At 37.2% G+C, this 22,589-nt stretch overlaps 1 protein-coding gene across 3 annotated transcripts in view; it reads right to left on the bottom strand.

Moving 5' to 3' along the window:
- Window positions 1–415: 415 nt before the first annotated feature.
- Window positions 416–22,589, bottom strand: part of LOC134208272 (allatostatin-A) — a 140,146-nt gene continuing 117,972 nt past the window's right edge. The window contains exons 2-4 of one of the 3 annotated variants that reach the window (XM_062684301.1): window positions 11,396–11,784; window positions 11,211–11,332; window positions 416–1,609 (exon numbers count right to left, since the gene is read on the bottom strand). In XM_062684301.1, the coding sequence (XP_062540285.1) occupies window positions 1,488–1,609; window positions 11,211–11,332; window positions 11,396–11,736 (585 nt within the window). In that variant the 5' untranslated portion in view covers window positions 11,737–11,784 and the 3' untranslated portion in view covers window positions 416–1,487. Of the gene's footprint in view, window positions 1,610–11,210; window positions 11,339–11,395; window positions 11,785–22,589 lie in introns of all 3 variants that reach the window. The other 2 variants (XM_062684300.1, XM_062684299.1) reach the window with 2 other exon arrangements.

Here is a 22,589-nt window from a genome sequence, read left to right as displayed (position 1 = left end):
ATCAGAACATTTGTCTGAAGAGTTTTCTCGAAATGCTTCGAAATTTTCTTACCTCGGGAAAATCCCACAGATTTTTATTAACTTCCGGACGGATTTTTTGGTCATTGTTCTAAATGTTCATTGATTTAAATGTAATTAGAATTACGTTAAGCAAAGTTATACTGATTTCATGTTCGCAGTTCGCCTATCATAACCCTTTTGTCTAACCACTGTTATGATAAATGATTATGCGGGATGATCGTAGATTGTATTTCATTGAATAATGTTTCACGTTTCATAGCTGTGCTATATTGCAAACGAAAAAAACCCAAACGTAGACTTTTAAAACACCTCCCCCCTTAAGAGTCTACGTGGTTTGTGGACTGGACAGCCCCTGAGCGATTTTCTTTCATGTGAAATTCAAACTCCCCATTAATTCAGTTGCCTTCCTAACGTCCGGCTCAGCTTTATTCTCTTCATTGGTTTCGCTTGGTTGCTTGTTATATTACAATATGTAGATTTTTGCTTTGATAGCTCTCAATAATTGATGCATAGTGTTTCCTTTGCTTGTGTATACATTCATTTAAAATGCGCTTCTTTATTATTGATAATGTCTTTTTTTACTTATACACTGGTCATAACATTATGGTTTGCTAGTTTAAAATACGGGTTTGTAAAACAGTTTGCATGAACAACGGTACGTGTATAAATTTTATGAAGTTATTTCAATTAACCATTTCAATGCCCTGCTTCCCATAGTGTTCGACTTCATGGGTTCCTTTGATTGTTAATTGCTTGCTCCCCCGGTAACTCGCTTCTTCTTTTTTCTACAAACCTTGGTCAAGTATGAAGCGGAAAATAGTTTTTTTTAAATAATGCGGCTGGATTTTTTTGCGAAGTCGGCCATTTTGCAACAAATCAGAAGATTAGGGTTGGAATTCAGTGATATTTTGCGTTCGGTGATTTCTTATTTACAGTAGGGCTCTCTACTATATCAAATAGATCAAAGCGTTGATGTACAGTGGCCCATGTGTGCTGGTCCATGGAATTTGCTTGATACATCCGTCCAGACTGGTTCATGCTCTCCAAAAAAAGTTGACCATCGATTTATCCTGTGTTTTGTAAACCATATTTAATAGTTTCTCTTAACAATATATTACACACATTGAGTCTAAGATTTTAAATATATATGTTTTTGGCACATTAGCACACGTCTCCTTCTCGGTAGTTTGGTATTTTAACAGTTGATGTCGATTAGTAGCAATGGCACGATAGATTAAAGTATGATTTGTTGTATAGGTCACACATGTTCATTCAAAACAACGCAAACAAAACAAAACATTCGTTGGTAGCAGATTGGATAAGTGTTCTGGGGGCATGCCGCTCTGTTGATGGGATGTGTATGCAGTCATTGTTCGTGTCTTATTTTCGGGCCCAACAGTGATCATCCGATCCAGTGAATTTCGACACGACTCAGGTGGATTGCGGTTGGTGGTCGCCTGTTCGTATTAACGTCTGCCAAGACCAAAGTTGTATCGATTCGGGAGACGTTTGTCTTCATACTGACGCTTGCCCAGTCCGAAGTCGTATGCTCGTCTTTTTCCCAGACCGAAGTGATACCGGTAGGCTGCTGAATGACAGAAGTAGTAAGTTTGGGTTAGTATTTAAGTATTTAGTTAGCATCAGTTAGTATTTTTATGTCACCCCTGTTTTTTATTTATTTCTGATCCACACAAAAATAGTAGTTTGTGCAACTAGTTGCAAAAAGATGAATTTTTCAGCCCGAGTTGTACGTTTATCCAACGAGGCTTGCCGAGTTGGATAAATACTACGAGTGCTGAAAAAATCGAGTTTTGCAACGAGTTGCACACGCTATTTTTTGCAATGACGAAAAATGGGCTTTAATATGATAAATCTATACCAAAATTGTACAATCGAATTTACTCCACATGATCATTAATGCCAATAAATTATGTTGCGGCAGCGAACAATAAGATTCCATCTTATCGTGCCAAATTGTATAGCTTGAAAAGCTATGAAACGATGGATGCAATTGCCTTTGAAAAATGTGATGTTATGTCCAACAAACCATTTCATTTATTACGAGACTCTTAGAGTACACTATTTTAACACTCACCCAAACTAATTCAGCTAAATGTAGTCAAGTAACTACTGTCCCAATGTAGGTTTTTCATTATAGCACCCAAATGAGTGCTATAATGAATATTATGCAACCCATTTGAGTTGCATAATGGTCATTAAAGCACCCATTTTGTTGGTATGGAAAAGTAGGCCGTTTTATCACTCAAATGACAACTGTAAACCAGGTATTATGATCAGGAATTGCAAAAATATCTTTTTTCCATTTCTTTGCCTTCGTAAATTTATTTGCATTCTTCAATTCGATTGCAAGTCAATTAAGGATTGAGTAGGAAAATGTTGACCTGATACACGTTTGATCGCGAGCTCTATTATACGAACTGATGGAGACGCATGGTGCGTTAACACTACAAGTACCGAGCCAAGATTTGTAACGTTAAGTACTAAGGTCACAAAAAACGTGGATCGGAAACTTTGAGCACTCACACCTCAGCCGTTGTTTAACCAAATCTCTTGATTTTTTCACAGAACATTCTGTGGGATGTAAAAAATTGGATATTGAAGGCAGATTACATATTCAAATAACGGTCACTGATTGTGGAAAGTAGGTACCGTCAACTGGGGGGAAGATGATCATTTTTAACACAAAACATGCAATAACAATGTGTGTTTACATTTTAAATCGAAACGAATATTTTCAAAACATGTACTGCTATACGTTGCAATAATCAACAACTTTAGTTTTCTGAAATGCATTCGCATTTATTGAAATTAATTAAATTATCACACATTTTTTGAGTAATCTGGTTTGGGGTGAAGTTGATCAAGACAGCTCTACTAAAATCATTATGACCTAGTAGTCAAAATACATTAGGTTATTTGTATGAATGTTTAATTTACATCGTAAAGAAGTCTACGAAGTCAATATTTGAAACGAAAAAAGCGTCATTTATGACTATCTCTCTCTTTCTTCTACAAAATACATTTTCATGATTATAATCGAAAAACTCGGATTTCTACCTAGCGGTAACATTACTTGAACGGAAAATATTGTTGATTACCGTTTCATAAAAAAAATTGGCACTTTTGACTGACACATCACATGATCATCTTCACCTCAATGATCATCTTCCCCCCAGTTGACGGTACAAAATTAGTTCATCGAGCTATTCAATTTTGTATTGCTTATAGAATAAAAAATCTAATGAATTTTGAATAATACATGTTTATTCCGATACCAACATTACGTTGCAAGGCCTTCCTTAGCCGTGCGGTGAGATGCGAAGCTACAAAGCAAGATCATGCTGAGGGTGGCTGGGTTCGATTCCCGGTCCTGTCTTGGAAATTTTCTTGACTTCCCTGGACATAAAAGTATCATCGTTTTAGCTTTATGATATATGAATGCAAAAATGGCAGTTAATAACTGTGGATGTGCTGATCGAACAGCCAATAGAACATATCTAAACACGTTCTTAGAGCCTCTGAAGAGAATTTTAGAAAAGTGAGTATATGAAAAAATGTATAATAAAGTATGTAAATGAAAAGTAAAAGTAGCTTGCATATATACCACATCACGTCATATTTTCCTGAAAAGTTGTTTACCTCGAGCCATAACAGTATCCAATAGTTCCTTTCTGAAGGCATCCTTTTATGAGTTGAACCAAACTTTGTAATCGATGTTATCGTTCTCGATTTCAAATTTGAAGGGTTCTTGTTGTTATTCCACCAAAAACTCACTAGATCTCCATTAAATTTTTTTTCGAAAGTACCTATCTCAAAAACTCCCCAAAAAACTGAAAACATTGGAAATTTCAGAGAAAGCTAAATTCAAAAGGCTTCTACTAGAATTCTTATAAATCCTGAAATAATTTTATAAAATCCTCCAGAAATATCAACATCTACATGTAACTCTGAATAAATACTAAGGGCCGAGGGGATTTCTTCTGGATTTCTGGAGAAATTATTATTTATTCTGATGATCTGGGGATGTTCCTGATGAAAATATGGGGAAGTTATTCTATTGAGACAGGAAGGACTTTCAGTGAATATCTTAAAGAGTTTTTAGTTGAATTTTTGGAAGGGTTTTCATTGAATATGCTTGAGGAATTTTCAGTGATGCTCCTGAAACGTGTTAGAATTCTGAAAGGAATTCCTGGGAGATATTGTTGAAGTATTTACCGAAGGAATTCGTTGATGAATACCTGAAGGTATTTCAGAAAAACCCAGATTAATCCACCTAGCGGTGATGGTGCCTTTCTCGTTCGTTCAAAAGGTTTGGAAAAATCTAAAATAACACCAATATGTGGATTGGTCTTATTTTTCATTTTTGTTTATATGCATAAAAAAAATCTCGCCAAACGCAATTTGTTGCAAACAAATCGGATGAGCATAAGAGCAAAAAATGGCATTTTATTTTGTAGTTTTGAAATTAGTCATTTCGCCATAACTTTTGACCCATTTGTACGATCCGGCCAAGTTTCTATATGAAACAATGGGACAAGATTCTGCGTCTAATGCAATCTGATGCGAGAGACCTGAAAAGCACACATATTGCACATCAATCACAGTAACTTATATATGACCCGATTCAGTCACAATATGGTTACTGCAACCAGATTTGTTGAACTTGTGTTGCTTGGGGAATAGATGAAGTCTAAGTGCTAAAAAAGTGTGCTAGACTTTTTTGAGCTCTTTTTCACAATAAATAGTAATTTTACCATAACTTCTAAGCCCAAAGTCCGATCTGGCCAATTTTCAATAAGAATCAATGAGACATTCTGCGTCGAATGCAACTTGCTGTGAGCAAATCGGTTGAGGATAAGTGTCCGAAAAATGAGTAACATTTTTTACGAGATTTTTTCGTACGAATTTGTATTTTGGCCATAATTTTCGATCCCATAGTCCGATCTGGCCAATTTCAAATAGGAAACAATGAGACAGGATTCTGCGTCGAATGCAACTTGTTGCGAGCAAATCGGTTGAGGATAAGTGCCCGAAAAATGAGTGACATTTTTTACGCGATTTTTTCGTATGAATTTGTATTTTGGCCATAACTTTCGATCCCATAGTCCGATCTAGCCAATTTCAGAAAGAAAACAATGGGACAGGATTCTGCGTCGAATGCAGTTTGTTGCGAGCAAATCGGTTGAAGATAAGTACCCGAAAAATGAGTGACATTTTTAACGCGATATATTCGTATGAACTTGTATTTTGGCCATAACTTGCGATCCCATAGTCCGATCTGGCCAATTTAAAATAGGAAATAATGCGACAGGATTCTGCGTCGAATGCAACCTGTTGCGAGCAAATCGGTTAAGGATAAGTGCCCGAAAAATGAGTGACATATTTCACGCGATTTTTTCGTATGAATTTGTATTTTGGCCATCGCAAGTATCCCATAGTCCGATCTGGCCAATTTCAAACAGGAACCAAAAAGACAGGATTCTGCGTCGAATGCAACCTGTTGCGAGCAAATCGGTTATGGATAAGTGCCCGAAAAATGAGTGACATTTTTTGAGAAGTTTTGCGCACACACACACACACACACACACACACACACACACACACACACACACACACACACACACACACACACACACACACACACACACTTACACACACACACAGACATCACTCCAATTCGTCGAACTGAGCCGATTGGTATATAACACTATGGGTCTCCGGGCCTTCTATAAAAAGTTTGTTTTTGGAGCGGTCATATAGCCTTTACCGTATACTTAGTATACGAGAAAGGCAAAAAGATTTGAATTCCTGCAGAAATTCCGAAAGTAGTTCCAGGAGGATTTCCATGAGAAGTTTCTCCAGGAATTCTAGTAGGAATATTTGGAGAAAGACCAAGAATAATTCCTAGAGGAGTTCCACAAGATGTTTCTGCTGTGGTTCATCCAGGAATTCTTTCGGATGTTCTTCCAGAAATTCATTTTGGAATTCCTAGTGCAGAACCTCCATCAAGAAATTCCTCTTTGAGCTCCATCACGAATTCCTCCTAAAGTTTCTTCAGGAATTTCCTCCTGGCGTCTCTTCGACAATTCTTCTTCAAATCCCTTTAATAATTTTACCAGGGGTTCATCCATTATTTTTTTTGAGTTCGTGCAGGAATCCTTACTGGAGTTTCTCCAAGAGCTTACTTACTTACTTATGAGTCCTGTACACCTCCGGTGGTGCAAAGGACCGACTTGAAAGATTTCCATCCTTAGCGATTTCCAGCTATCGCGTTAACTTGTTGCTTTCTTGGTACTTCTGGAGTTCTCATGCAGGAATTCATCCAGAAATCCTACAGAAATTCATCCTGAATTTATATCCCAGGAATTCATTCTAAATTCCCTCTGGATTTCATTCTAAATTCCACCATGACTTCATTCTGAATTTCCCCATGAACTCGTTCTGAATGTCCCCAGGAACGTTCATTTTAAATTCCCCCGGGAAAATTCTTTCAGAATTCTTCCAGGAACTCATTCTGAATTCCTAAAGAAATTAATTTTGAATTCCATTTAGAATTAATTCTGAATTCCTTTTAGAATTCATTCTGAATTCATACCGGAATCCATTCTAAATGCATCCAGGAATTCAATCTGAATTTCCCCAGGCCTGAGTTATTCCAAGAATTCATGGATGCCTGGGGTAACTCCAAGATAAAAATTTCTGGAGGAGCTTCCAGAAGATTTTTTGGAGAAACTTCAGGCGATCTGCTGAAAGAACTCCAACAATGAATTCCTGAAGTAATTCCAGGAGGAGTTCCTTGAGGAATTAAGAATGAATTCCTGGGCCAAATCAGAATAAATTCCTGGGAATATTCAGAATGAATTCCTGGAGGAATTCAGAATGAATTCCTGGAGAAATTCAGAATTAATACCAGGAGGAATTCAGAATGAATTCCTGGAGGAATTCGGAATGAATTTTTGGAGAAATTCGGAATGAATTCCTGGAGGAATTCGGAATAAATTCCTGGAGGAATTCGGAATGAGTTCCTGGAGGAATTCGGAATGAACTCCTGGAGGAAAACGAAGTGAATTCCTGGAGGAATTCGGAATGATTTCCTGGATGAATTCGAAATGAATTCCTGGAGGAATTCAGAATGAATTCCTGGTGGAATTTGGAATGAATTCCTGGTGGAATTCGGAATGAATTTCTGGAAGAATTCGGAATGAATTCCTGGAGGAATTCGGAATGAATTCCTGGAGGAATTCGAAATGAATTTCTGGAGGAATTCAGAATGAATTCCTGGTGGGATTTGGAATGAATTTTTGGAGGAATTCGGAATGAATTCCTGGAGGAATTCAGAATGAATTCCTGGTGGGATTCAGAATGAATTCCGGGTGAAATTCGGAATGAATTCCTGGAGGAATTTGCAATGAATTCCTGGAGTAATTCGGAATGAATTCCTGAAGGAATTCGGAGTGAATTCCTGAAGGAATTCAGAATGAATTTCTGGAGGAAATTGGAATGAATTCCTGAAGGAATTCGGAATGATTTAGGAATAAATTCCTGGAGGAATTCAGAATGAAATTCGAAACGAATTCCTGGAGGAATTCGGAATGAAGTCCTAAAGAAATTCAGAATGAATTTATGGAGGAATTCGGAATGAATTCCTGGAGGAAATTGAAGTGAATTCCTGGAGGAATTCGGAATGAATTCCTGGAAGAATTCGGAATAAATTCCTGGAGGAATTCGGAATGAATTCTTGGAAGAAATCAGAATGAATTCCCGGAGAAACTCGAAATGAATTCCTGGAGGAAATTGAATTGAATTACTGGAGGAATTCGGAATGAATTAGGAATGAATTTCTGGTGGAATTTGGAATGAATTCCTGATGGAATTTGGAATGAATTTCTGGAGGAATTCGGAATGAATTCCTGGAGGAATTCGGAATGAATTCCTGGAGGAATTCGGAATGAATTAGGAATGAATTCCTGGAGGAATTCAGAATGAATTCCTGGTGGAATTCAGAATGAATTCCTGGTGGAATTCGGAATGAATTCCTGGAGGAATTCGGAATGAATTTATGGAGGAATTCGGAATGAGTTCCTGGAGGAAATTGAAGTGAATTCTTGGAAGAAATCAGAATGAATTCCTGGAGAAACTCGAAATGAATTCCTGGAGGAAATTGAATTGAATTCCTGGAGGAATTCGGAATGAATTAGGAATGAATTCCTGGTGGAATTTGGAATGAATTCCTGGTGGAATTTGGAATGAATTCCTGGTGGAATTTGGAATGAATTCCTGAAGGAATTTGGAATGAATTCCTGGAGGAATTCGGAATGAATTCCTGGAGGAATTCGGAATGAATTCCTGGAGGAATCCGGAATGAATTCCTTAAAAGAATTCCACGAGGCATTCAAAATGAATTCCATGAGGCATTCAAAATGAAAGTTGAAAGGTGGAGATTGAATTCCTTATTTAATTTAGAATGAATTCCTGGGGAAATTCGGAATGGATTCCGGGGGGAGTTCAAAATGAATTCCTCAGGGAATTCAGGATGAGTCATATGTGATTCCTTCAGAAGTTCTTAAAAGTTAATCCAGAAATTCTTCTTGGAGCTCCTCCAGGATTTTTTGCTGGAGTTTCTCCAAAAATTCTTCTTGGAGCTCATCCAGAAACTATTCCTGTAGATCCTCCTGTAGTTCTTCTCAATATTTCTTCTTTGATTTTTCAGGAGCTCTTCCAGGATTTCTTTGTGAAGTTCTTTCAGGATTTATTTCTTGGAGTTCCTTCAGGAATTCTATCTGGATTTCCTCCAGAAATACTTTTTGGATTTCAGCAAGGATTCCTTCCTAGATTTTTATCAAAAATTCATCTTTGAGTCTTTCCAGAATCTTATCTTGGAGTTACACAAGGAGTTCATCCAGGATGTCTTGGAATAACTCATGCCGCCGATCACGTCGGTTCAAACTTTTAGGAATGACAAATGTGAAAAGAAGAAATCATTCAACAACAGAATTTTTAAATTTAGAATTTGCCGCGAAAATTCGGAAAACTTCCAGTGGAAACTACATAATTTTTTTTTGTGAAAAACCCAAAAATTCATTGGGAATTCCGAAAATATTTCAGAGAATATCGCTTGTATATTCCATGGAAGAAATTCCGAAAAATATTCCTCCTCGAGAATTTCGAAGATTTTCTCAGAAAATCCGTGGAATTTCTTATGTGGACCCAAGAAAGCAAAGCAAAATTATATCAAACTTATAACAACTTCAGATATAAATAACAACTTTAATATAATGCCAGTTACTAATGCCATTCGTTTCGAGTAATAATTTTATCAAGATATTTTTCATTATTTTGGTTTGTTATCATTTTCCCTTTTTTAAGTACTAATTGTAATTTAATCTGTTCACAACTTAATAACACCAGCTGCTACAAATCGGTTATTTTATTCTGGTTGGGTATCCAAAGAATTTCTATACTTTTAAGAATATGTAGAGGAGAAAATGCCGCCAAGCCAAATCCCGACAAACTCCGCCGCCTACGATTTCTAGACCAGCGCATACCTCTAACTCCAGGAGGAATTCCTGTAGAAAAAGTGGGGGGACTTCAGATGAATTCGTGGAGTAACTTCTGGAAAAAAAATCACTGGATCTTTAGGATGGATTCCTAGAAGAGCTTCGGGAGTCTCGAGGAGAAATTTCTAATGGAACGAAAGAAGGAATCAATGGAGGAGTTCCAGGATGATTTCTAGAAGGAACTCTCAAAAATATCTGGGTGGAGTTATCGTAGGAGCTCCAGGAGGAATATCTGGTGGAATTCGAGAAGGAATTCTAGGAGGAATTTCATGACACGTTTGTGGAAGAACTTCAGGGTGGAGTTGAATAGGAACTGCTGGATAAATTGCTATGGGCTCCCTAGGGTGAATTCCTTGGTTAACTCCAGGATTTTCGGAAGAATTGCTGAATTTTTTGGCTGAACTCCAGGAGACTTGGAGGAACTGCAGAAGAAATTTCTGGAGAAAGTCCCAATGATCTCTTAGTGTAGTTCCTTGAAGAAATCTAGGGGGAATACCTGGTTAAACTCCAAAAGGAATTTATATAGGAACTGCAGGTTAAATTCTTAAGCTTTATTAGAACTTTCTGGAAGAACTATAGGAGGTATTCAACGAGAATTCCTAAATTCTCAAATTCCTAAGCTCCGCAACTCATCAATTCCTAAATTCTTAAATTTCTAAATTTCCAAATTCCTAAATTCCTAAATCTATAAATTCCCAAATTCCTTCGTTCGTAAATGCCTAAATTTATAAATTCTTATATTGCTGAATTCCTAAATTCCCAAATTTTTGAATTCCTAAATTCCTGAATTCCGGAATCCCTAATTTCATAAATTGCTAAATCCCCAAATTTTCAAAACTTTCAAAATCGTAAATTCCCTGAGTTCCTATTTTCCTAAGTTCGTCGCCGCCAACAACCAGGACGATAGGCAAGAAGATTCACGCTTCGATTGTGTGCTATTCAATAGATGGTCTCTATGCCGCTTCATACTTGCTCGCACCCTAACGAACGGCTATCAATCTGTTGATTTTTAAATAATTACTTTCGTTTATCGATTATCCCCAATACTTTGAGTAAAACTCAAGACAAAATTTTCAAAACGACTTGTCTGCTTTTGAAAACAAAGATTCAAACGACGAATTGACGAATCTGATAACTGATCAGTAAAGCCGATAAATAAATCAATATAAATAAATCCAAAATTTGACATATCTTCATTACTTGTCATTGTTCAGATTGCAGTTTTCAGTCTGGCCAGCGCAGTTGCGCCGCGATTCAACTTCGATTCCCCCAGTAACCATAGTTCAACTGCACAAATCATCCAGTTTCTAATCCCATTTTCTCTGTATAAGAAAATTATTAATTTTTCTTGCTCATTTTTTTACAAACTGGATTTTTAGAAACACAGATAAAACGAACTAATGATATAACATAATGTTAATTTTCATTTGATGGCATAAAATTCTGAATGATTTTAATTCGAACGGCTTTTATACAAAGAGTGCGCTACGACCTGCAAGCAACATATTGCGACTTGTAAGTGTTGCGTGAAATTAGTGGAATAAAATGCAAAAAAAAACAATTCGATCTTTATCACATAAATTTCAAACTAGTTTACAAATTTTCATTTACCTGATGAACGTTTCTCTGCCGATTGATCCTTATCACTATCATAGTCCAGAGCATTTTTCGATATCAGTGAGGAATAGTCATCGCTCCAACTGGGTACATTATCTTCTTCGTAGTCCAACAAACTGTTCCTGAAAAAGACCATCTTTCGTTAAGAACCTGTCCACCCATCACCTATTCAACCTCACCTGGCTCGCTTTCCCAGCCCGAAGTTGTAGTGGGGCAACCGCTTCGCTCCGGGAACATCCTCGATGACGTACCTCCGCTTGCCGAGTCCGAAGTTGTACTTGGGCGAACGCACAGCCAGCAAGTGCTGGTAGGTGGACTGGGAGATCTCCTGTTGGCCCCGGTCGTCCCCGATGTCGGATTCTGAGCTACCACCGCCGCCCGCGGTCCCACTGCTGAACAGCGAATGGTCCGATGTGCCCGAGCTGGATCCAAGCCCCGCCGAACCGTACGCCACACAGGCCAGACTGAGGACGATGGCGGTGTAGCTCATGATGACCACCGGCGTTGTGCTTGGGCGCATTTTGTCGCAAGGTGTGGGTTTCACTTTTGGCACTGGAACAGGTGGGTCCTGGGAAAATTGAAATGCGATAATAAAGCATCAGTGAAAGAGAAATAAATCCAGGTGGTCTGCAGTAGATTAGCTTCCTATTTTGGGTTGTAAAAAAGTCGTAAAAAGAATGGAATAAAGCACGCAAGGTGAAAACAAGTCTGGCACACATTCCATTCGAGTGAGTAACATTTCAATTTTAAACTTCCATCCGCAGAACAAAAAAGAAACTCAACGAATATTATGTCCTGCGGTCCCAATTTCGAATTCAGCCTATCGAATCAGTCACAGGTCACTTATTTAATAGGCTTTTAACTTTGTGATTCTTCACAAAGTAATACCAGATTTCTATAATTTTCGACTACTGCTTAGTATGATATAAAATGGGATCAATAAGATTAAGGCGAGTGCTTCGTCCAGGGCTTATTCTCGCTAAAGGCACTACGGCTCTACCAATATGTCAAGGGGCGAAGAACAAGTTTCCCTAATCGTTTAATCCTTCCGTGAGATAAGCTGATGGTGGTATTCGATTGTGTTAAAATTAATCCTTCGTCGTACTTTCTAACACTTCGGTCGATCAGATCTCGGCTGATAGCTCACACTTCCCCTCATTCAGGAACTGTACGAGATTATGTTTAACTGCCAAAATGCCAATCGGTTAAATGTTCAGGTCAAAAAAGTTTAAAGATGGAAAAAGTTCGTTTGGAACAACTCTAGTTTTGGATGTTCGGTTTATTTACAAGTGAAATTAGAGTCGAACTGATTTTTTTTATAGAGGGTATCGAAACTCTGCAAACAAGCACCCAGGTGAGGCGACAGTTATATAGTGTCATGAGTTTGTTCTCGCAATTTTCTTCCGAAATGCACAAACCCACTGAAAATGGATTATTCGGGTTCTGATTCACTACATATGAGCGTTCTTACTATTGAAATCAAATTGGCCTATAGAACAACATTGTTAAAAATTCTCCAGATGTAGAATAACATCGCACAGCTCAAACTATGGAGCGATATCCTAACCTTTGCTCAGAAAATAATGCAGCTACATTTCGTAGATTTAGAGCCAGGTGCGCGTTAATTGTATCCCATCAGTTCCTCTCTAAGTAACACCTTTCACTCCATTATCATTGAAAGCAGTTATCTGATATAAACTGAATGAGTCAAACTTGACGTAGGTCATGATTAGATTGTTGATAAGAAATACAACGCTGCTTGTAATATGAGTAACTTGATTGCACTTTCACAATAATATGACTACAGAGCATTTACCTTTACAACTGGAAACGATGTTCATGAATGAGTGGAAAAGATAATTTCAATTGGCCTTTATTGTCTTTAAGATAGCTAAAATTACAATTAAGTGATGAAGTGCCATCCTTACTGATTGAACAATTTGCGATGTGGCAGATAACGATGGCGGTGTGGTGATAAACCTGAGAGCATGCGTGCAGGACATACGATATCCGGCTTCGGATCTCTAGGAAATCCTGGCGGATATTGGCCGGCTGAAAACAACAAAGCCCACGATGGTGAGGCACTGGCTAGAGCGTTGCACTGGATAATTACCAAGGTTTGGGAGGAGGAGGTTCTGCGCAGGAGTGACTACGGTTGATCACGGCGACGATGGATCGCACTTTTATGGTGCCTCTCTGCAATGATTGCCAGGAAAACTTCGCTCATGAACTAAATTGCAATGCATTGTCAATGTCTCTGAAAAGCTTCTCAGAGAACATTGAGCACACATTGATGCAAAATCATAAGATGTTAACAAGCTTCAAGAGCTTCAACAATATACATTGCGAAACAATTACTCACAATTACCAACATTGAGCGGGGCTTCATCAATGCCACCAACAACAGCTAAACATACGCCACAGAAATGAAAAATAAAATCTTAGCATTTTTGGACACACCTGTGGAAACGGCGGTAAATAGCACCCCGAGTAGGCTTCGCCGCGAGGCGCGAACGGTTGACTACATACATACACGTGATCATGTAACAAGAGTACCGCCATAGGGGGTAAGTATAAGTCTGGGGGGGGGGTGGATTGATTCTCGACTCGAGTCAAGTACAAGACACTGAAGACGGCCTTACTGTTGAGGTCGAAATACGTATCTGTCAAGATACAATTAAGTGGTGGAATTCAATGGGATTGTATAAACTCGTCTTATGACAAGTGAAGACATTCCACTAAAAAGCTCAAAATAATTTTCTTATTTAAATTCAGCCCAAACATTGGAAGCAACATATTAAAAAATTATTCCAAACACAATGCACCACATGCTATTTGTAAAATATTTTTAAATCTTCTAAGGTGTAGTGATGAATAGTTGCCTATTTTTGGTAGCGTATTGGAGATTAAAGAATGGATCAACTGGAAAAAATAAGGGGCTGAGAAGTCCAATATAATTTATTTCGTTATCGTTTCAAAGAGCGAAGAATGGTGCTTAAACCTAGGGACATTTACCAGGGCTAGCTTAATAGCTTCTGTTGAACTGAGAAACGACTTGATTTCATCTTCCCTTTCCAATGGACCAAAAAATCTGTATGAATTATATTCCCTCTTGACACAACACGAACTAGATGAACAACACCAGCAATAACAACCAGAAAAACTTCTTCTAGATCTAAACGAATACGTCTTTCGGAAAGCTTACAGACTCCTCTTCCGGTTGGCGTTTTCTTAGCAACTAGAGCAGCTCATCTGAATAAATCCATATTACATGATTTTTCCAGGTGCTTTACATTAATTTCCAAACGTGCCTTGTATTGATTTTTGTAGCAAAACAATCCATTCAAACAAGTAAATGTTACGAAAAACCTTTTTCAAATGAATTGATTGGCCTCAAATTTTTCTCGTAAATTACTCAAAAAATTCTTTTGTAAATACCTCCAGAATTTTCTCAGCAAGTACATGTATAAATCAGTTATTCAATCAAAAATTCCTTCAGTAACTCCATCGGGAATTCCTCCATGTATTCCGTCAAAAAATGCTCTAGGGATTCCTACGAAAAAATTTTCAGAAATGGAAAAATAAGGAATCACAGGAATTGTTTCGAAATGCCTTCAGAACTCTCTCCATGATTTCATTCAAAAATTCCTTTAGATATTTCTTCGAAAATTTCTTAAGGAAATCTCTCGGAAATATCTTCGTAATATATTTTGAAGATGTCTTCAGGTATTCTTTGGAAATATCTTCAAGAATTTTGTTAGGAATTTCTCCGAAAATTTAGTTAAGACTTAAATAACAATTCTCCTTAAAAAATCAGAATTTTTCCATAAAGAATTAGGAAAATGCCAATAAAGAAATCAGGGTATGAGCAATAAAAATAAATATAAAATATCCACAAATAATGCAAAACTTTCACAAACAATTAAGAATTTTACAGAATAAAAATAAATTAGCACTTTTAAAAGCAAAAATTGCAATTATAAAAAAAAAAATTCCATAAAAAAATCAAAATGCTCCACCTAAAAAAATACAAAATTTCCATAAATAAATCGATATTAGCAAAAAACAATTAAAAAAAATCCTCAAAATAATTATTTTTTCCACGAAAAAATTTAAACTTTCCATGAAAAAATCAATAAAGAGCAACAAAAGAATATGAAAATTTCCATAAAGAAATATGAAAAAGCTTGTGAAAAAGCAATACTTCTTCTTCTTATTGGCATAACATCCCCACACTGGGACAGAGCCGCCTCGCAGCTTAGTGTTTATTAAACAATTCCACAGTTATTAACTGCGAGGTTTCTAAGCCAAGTTACCATTTTTGCATTCGTATATCATGAGGCTAGCACGATGATACTTTTATGACCAGGGAAGTCGAGACAATTTCCAATCCGAAAGTTGCCTAGACCGGCACCGGGAATCGAACCCAGCCACCCTCAGCATGGTCTTGCTTTGTAGCCGCGCGTCTTACCGCACGGCTAAGGAGGGCCTAACGGAAAAGCAATACGGTTGATGCAAAAGTATAAGATTGCTTTGTGCCTAAATCTGAGGAAGTGGCGTAAGCGCCAAATTGCAACAAGCAGGTTTTCCATTTTTCTGTTAAAAAGCTCGATGCACTGCTATTCGTTAATACCATTTTTTGAAAATGGCGTATACGTCACTTTTTCAGATTACGGCAGTCATATCGCTCCCGTTCGCATGACCACCATCTAGTTGGCTTGGACCTAGCAGCCAAAGAATCGATGCTTTAAATATCAAACCGATGTTGGTGATGAAACCAAAACCAAATAACATGATGGGCATGGCAAAATAATTTGAATGACTACAGCGCCACTAACGTTGTAGTACGTATGCATGCTTCTATTGGAAATACCTTCGGAAAATGTTTCAGAAATTCCTTGGGATTTTTTTAGGAATCCATTTGGAAATTTCCTTACGAAAACTTTAGAAAACATCTTAACCCTTTCAGGACGGATAGGTCATATATGCCCAGTACGCTGGGAAAATATGACCCAGCCGTTAAGAAAGGGTTAAGAAATGCTTCCGGATATTCCTACAAAAAATGCGGTAAAGATTCCTTTTGAGAAATCCTTTTAAAATTCATATAGGAATTCTTTCTAGAATATTTTTTTTAGAAATTCCTTTGAAAATTCCTCTTGGAAAATCCATTCGAAATTTCTTCGGGAATTCTTTCGAAAATCCTTCACAAATTTCTTTTGATTGTTTTTTGAAAATCCTTTCAGATACTCCTTCAGGAATTCCTTCAGGAGTTCTTTCAGGACTTATCTTGGAAATTCCACCAGGGATAGTTTAGAAAATATGCAAATAATTCCTAGGATATACTCCTTCAGTGATTCTTTGGAAAATCCTCTAAAAATTCGTTTGAAAATTGACCCGAAATTCTTTCGCAAGGTTCCTTCAGGAATTGATTTGAATAATTCTTACTAATTTAGAAAAGGATACAAATTTTCGAGGAATTTCTCAAAATAATTTACAATGCAATGCACAATCGATTTCCCGAATAAATTCTTAGATTTCTCTAGGTATTGCTTCGGGAATTCTCCAGGAATTCCTTTGAAGATGGCAAAACGTTTTTTTGCCCACAATTTTTTTCAAATTTATTCAAAGATATGGATCATTTTCATCATATGAGAGAATTTTACTCATGATGTATTGATCACCGGGCTAACTATCGAGAAAAGTGTATGGATTAATGTTTAAGGTAAGGAATGCCTCCGTCAATTATTTCGTAAGAACGTGGCCAGGTTGTAGGACAAAAGGTCGAAGGTCAAAAGGTCGAAAGGACAAAAGGTCGAAGGTTCAAAAGGTCGAAGGGACAAAAGGTCGAAACGAAAAAAAATGCGTCTAAAGGTCAAAGAAAAAAGGGTCAAATTTAAGAAAGACCCTTCTTTTTCTTCCTCCTTTATTATTTTGTCTTCCTTTTACCCTCTATTTTCTTCCTCCTTTCTTTTTCCTTCGTCCTTCTTACGTCCATATGCTTCTTTCCTTTCATCCTTCTTTCTTACTTCTTTTTTCCTTCCATACTTCATCTTCCTTATTTCTAACTTCTTTCTTTCTTCTTTTTTAATTTTTTCATCCTTTTTTCCTTCTTTTTTGCTTATTTCCACCTTCTTCCTTTCCTATTTCTTTTTTCTTTTTTCTGTATTTTTTCATTCTTTCTCCTTTTTTCCTTCTTTATTTTTTTCCTTTTTTTTCCTCCTTTCTATCTTCTTTCTACTCTCTTTCTTCCTGCTTCCTCCCATCTTTCTTTCTTTTTTCAGTTTTTCAAGAAACAGTTTTTCTTCCTTCTATCTTCATTCTTTCTTCACTCTTTTTGCCTTCTTTCTTTCTTCTTTTTTATTTCTCTCTTCCTTCTTTCTTCTTCCTTCCTTCTTTTTTCTTCTTTATTCCTTTTTTTCTTCCTTCTTTCTCCCTTCTTTTTTCCTTTTTTCTTCTTTATTTCTAACTTCTTTTTTCCTTCTTTCTTCCTGCCTTCTTCCTTTTTACTTCCTTATTTCTCCCTTCTTTGTTTTTTATTCCCCCCATATTCCTTTCGTCCTTCCCTGTTACTTGCTTCTTCTGTCGACTTTTTTTTTGTTTCCTTGTGTCTCCCTTCCTTCTTCTACTTTCCTTCTAACTTATTATTTCATTCTAACTTCTTTCTTCCTTTCTTTCACCTTTTTTTAGTGTTTCTTTTTTCTTTCTACCTTCTTTCTTACTTATTTCTTACTTCCCTCTTTCTTCATTCTTTATCTCTTCTTTCTTACTTCCTTGTTGTTTCCTTTCTCTCTGCTTGTATTTTTATTTCTTCCTTCTTTTTCCTTTCTTCATCAATTCACTCTTTTTTGCTTCTCTCTTCCATTTTTCTTCTTTCATCCTTCTTTATCCCTTCTTTTTTCCTTCTTCTTTTCTTCCTTCTTTCTTCTTCCTTTCTTCCTTCTGACTTCCTTTCTTCTTATTTCCTTTTTTCTTTCTTCTTTCTCACTTATTTCTTTTTTTATTTGTTCCTTATTTCTTTTATATTTTTCCATTCCCTGTTACTTGCTTCTTTCTTTTTTTGCATCCTTATGTCTTCTCTCCTTCTTCTTTCTTCCTTCGTCCTTCTTTTTTTCTTTTTCCGTCTAATTTCTTCTTTCTTTCTTTTTGTTTTTTTTTCTCCTTCCGTTCTTTTTTATTCTTCTTTTTTCTTTATTACCGTATATTTTTTCTCCCTTCGTCTTTCTACGTTTTCACTTCTTATTTTTATCACTCCTTATATCACATTCCTTACTTGTCACTTTCTACATCTCATTTCTTCCTTTTTACTTTTCACTACGCACTTCTCACTCACTACTCATTTCTTGTCTTTTGGTACTTTAGACCTTTTGTCCTTCAACCTGTTGACCTTCGACGTTATGATGCATATTCAACCTTTTGACCCTTCGACCTTTTGTCCATTCGACCTTTTGACCCTTCGACCTTTTGACCCTTCGACCTTTTGTCTTTTCGACCTTTTGTCCTTCGACCTTTTGACCTTCGACCTTTTGACACAGATTCCGTGGCCAGGTGTGTGGAAAGAATCGGTTCCGTTTACTTGTAGATTGCAATTACAATAACCGTGGAAATGTTTATCTCTTCAGCTCCATCTACCAGGGCTTCCCAACGTACGGCCCGCGGGCCGGATTCGGCCCTCGGCTCCATTTTTTGTGGCCCGCGGCGTGTATGAAAAATTAACTCAGATTCTGCCCGTCAGCTTTTCCAGCTGGCCCGGGAAACTATTTTTAATTATTCATTATTAAATACGTAAGTTTTAAATCAAATCTCGAAACGAAAAATTATATTATATCTAATTTGAAATGATTGTATAGAGTGATCTCAAGACACAAAATATTGATGTAGAACATCCCTTTTTGAATAAAGGAAGATCCATTAAATATGAAACATCTGAAATTTTTGTATGGATCGTCACATTTAGGCCACCCCCTTCTAAGCGTTACGTAATTTGTGGACGCTCCTTAAAGCTGGCACGAGTAGTTTACGTTTACGTTAAAAAAAAGAGCCGGTTTACTTAACTTTCTCAGAAAGTTTTGCTTTATTCAACGAATAAAATCTGAATCCAAGCATTGTATGAAATATGATATTTGGCTCAGGTAAAGAACAAAAGTTGGTAGAGCTTCACTGCCGTAATCTGAAAAAGTGACGTATACGCTATTTTCCAAAAATGGTGTTAACGAGTAGTACTCATCGAGCTCTTTAACAGAAAAATGGCAAACATGCATGTTGTAATTTGGCTATTACGTCACTTTCTCAGATTACGGTAGTTCAAAGGTAGAGTGCTCAGTCAATTTAAATCTCCAATAATTGATTCAAAAAATGATACAGTGAATACGAAGTCAGAAAATGCAGTACGGGCCAATTTTGCTGTTGGTAATATTTTGGCAAAACGGGTGAAACCTTTCCAGGACGAAGAGCTTGTTAAGGAAAGCATTTCGGTTGTTGTTTAGGTACATCGTGTGTCCTAAGGAAAAAGCCTCCTTCAGTAGCACTAGTTTGCGCGGAACACGTTGAAGAGTACAAGTTCTCACAAACAAACGATGAAAATACTGACGTGAAAAACGTGGCAAAGAAGGCTGTCTTCATAAGACAAATTGATGGTCATCTTCGAATGACAGAGAAATTGGCAGCTTTGATCCCTGTACTGCCGTGCCAAGCACAGTTGTCCCATGTCGTTTTTACGATGCCATTCCCTCTATGCTGGCGGTGTCGCATTTTTTTCAGACAAGCTATTTCTCTATCAGACTTCATGGCTAGGCTTGCCAGCAATCCTTTCTAGATCTTAAATCCGTTGATGAATTCTTTTGTTGGCCATCAGGAAGCAAGAAGGTCATCAACTAAAAACGACATGGGACAACTATGCTTGGGACGGTAGTATACAGGGAGCAACTATCTGGCAAAGGTAAAGGCTGGCTGGTAAAGTAACAAAATTCCCATTTTTCATCACCGTTTACCGATGTGAATAATTTACCTGAAATGTTTCAAATGGATCCCTAATGCAGCGACGAAAAAAAAAAAATAAACAAGAACGGTTGTTTGAAAGCATTCAAATCGTGTTTCGTTTTTTTAGTGAATAAATAAACACTGATAATTTTGTTATGTACCGAATATGTTCTGGCCCGCCAGCAAGTGGGAATTATAAAAATTGGCCCGTAACTTGAAAAGGTTGGGCAGGCCTGATCTACGATTTGCGCAAGAATTCTATGCTAGGGTTATGGACAAAAGGTCGAAGGGACAAAAGGTCGAAAGGGACAAAAGGTTGAAAGGACAAAACGTCAAAAGGGCAAAACGTCGAACGGGACAAAAGGTCGAAAGAGACAAAAGATCAATAAGATCAAAAGGTCGAAAGGGACAAAAGTTTGAAATAGACAAGAAATTGAAACGGAGAGAATCAATCTCGCACCTGAGTTGCCCATTACAGTTAGCAAAAACACTGCTCTTTTGTTTTTCACAATTTTTAACAATTAAATAAAATTCATTGAATGAGTACCACTTTGAGATTTCTAAATTTCACCGATCTGTTAAAATTGTGCACGCCGAACATCAAATACACCGGCGTGTATTATACGCCGGTGTATTTTCAATGCGTGCGCCCCCGTGGCGCCTCCGTGACGTGCACTATTTTGACTGATCGAAGTGATATTCAGAAAACCTAGATACACCCAACTTGTGATCAACTTGATCTTGATAGACCTTTTGTCCTTTTCGACCTTTTGTCCCGTTCGCCCTACGAAAGAAGGATTGTTAGTTCAACACCTCTGCATCTCCACGGTTGTCTTGGGATGTGGTATTAGGCAACTAGGATATTTAATTTGGATTCACTTTGGTGAGTGATGCGATCTAAGGGAGGGAATTATATGAAATGCGAATAGAATCGCGTAATATTTGATTAACTCTCCGAACCGTACAGATCAAAACAAAATATCTCGGATCAGGCGACCGTTATGCTTGCTAATCGAAATACGATCAATCGCGTAATCAACACAGAACTAAATTCTCGGATTTGCTCGAATCCGTGCTAGATACGTAAAATTTACATTTTAAAACTCCGCACTTCACTTACTTGATCGATGGCTACTGCAAACTATTGAAGATTGCGCTTGTTTCGACTGGAGCAAAGTGCTAAGAGCTAAACCTAATTAATGACGTTAAGAACAGAAACAATTGTTTTCCGGACTTTTTATTAACAAATATCTGCGAAGATGTCGGTGTAAATGAATCAATAACTCCATTGTGGAAAAATTAGGCATTCCACACGGCAATTGAATATTCTTTATTTTAACATACGCATCAAAGACCTGACGACTGTGAATATGACGAAGTCTTTTATGCAGACTATAAAAATATTGAACATACATATATTAAATATATAGACTGGCAAACTATTCTATATTTTTTACAAAATTTTATCAGATATAATTAGGCGAAAAATACCTCCAAAAAGAAAAATATGTCACATAAATAAAAAATATCCACTATGGTATAATAGACACATAAACAATTAAAGAACCGCAAACTGAAAGCTCATAAATTTACAAGAAAAATAACATCGATGAATGTTTGGAAAATTATTTAAATATCGGTGAGCAATTCAATTTGGCCATCTGTAATGCTTTTGATTAATACAATTCAAAAATCGAACTTGAAAAAAGGTCAGTCCAACGAGTTTTTCAATTACATGAAAACAAGTATTACGAGAAAGGGTTGAGTAAATCGTGAAGAACTAAAATAAAGATTTGTATGGAAGTTTCCCATAATCGCCTACTATGCAGGGCAACGTCTGCCGGGTAGACTAGTCTACATCGGTTGACATTACATTACACTTGTGACCAAATAAATATCACATTATGATACTGTGATTTGGTGTGATTATCAAATCGTCAATGCACGGATTGCTGCCCTGGACTGGAATCAATTGACGATTCTGTTACTGCGTTCTATCGAACCATCGAACAGATCATCCGAGAAAACGTGCCGATCAAAATTTGCCGATCATCTAAGAAGTACAATTAACCCTGGTGGACGCCACAGCTCCGGAATCTTAGCAATCGTCTGCGGAAATGCAGGAAGAAGTTTATCCGAAACAGAATTAAAGTGAACGCGGCAAATCTGCGGTTTGCTGAAGAAGAATATACAGCATTGTCGGTTCCATGAGTACATGGAAAGCCTTCAAGCAAATTTGAAGAATGATCCTTCATCATTCTGGGCCTACATTAAAAAACGGAAGGGGTCGAACAATATCCCTGTTGACATCATTTATCGTACGCTTTCCTCCCGATCACCTGACGCAACAGCAAGTTTGTTTGCCAGCTTCTTCCGCTCAGTACATGACGACAATCC

The sequence above is a fragment of the Armigeres subalbatus genome, chromosome 1, assembly GCF_024139115.2.
Source record: "Armigeres subalbatus isolate Guangzhou_Male chromosome 1, GZ_Asu_2, whole genome shotgun sequence".
Classification (NCBI taxonomy): domain Eukaryota; kingdom Metazoa; phylum Arthropoda; class Insecta; order Diptera; family Culicidae; genus Armigeres; species Armigeres subalbatus.
This window is presented reverse-complemented; position numbering and strand designations above follow the sequence as displayed.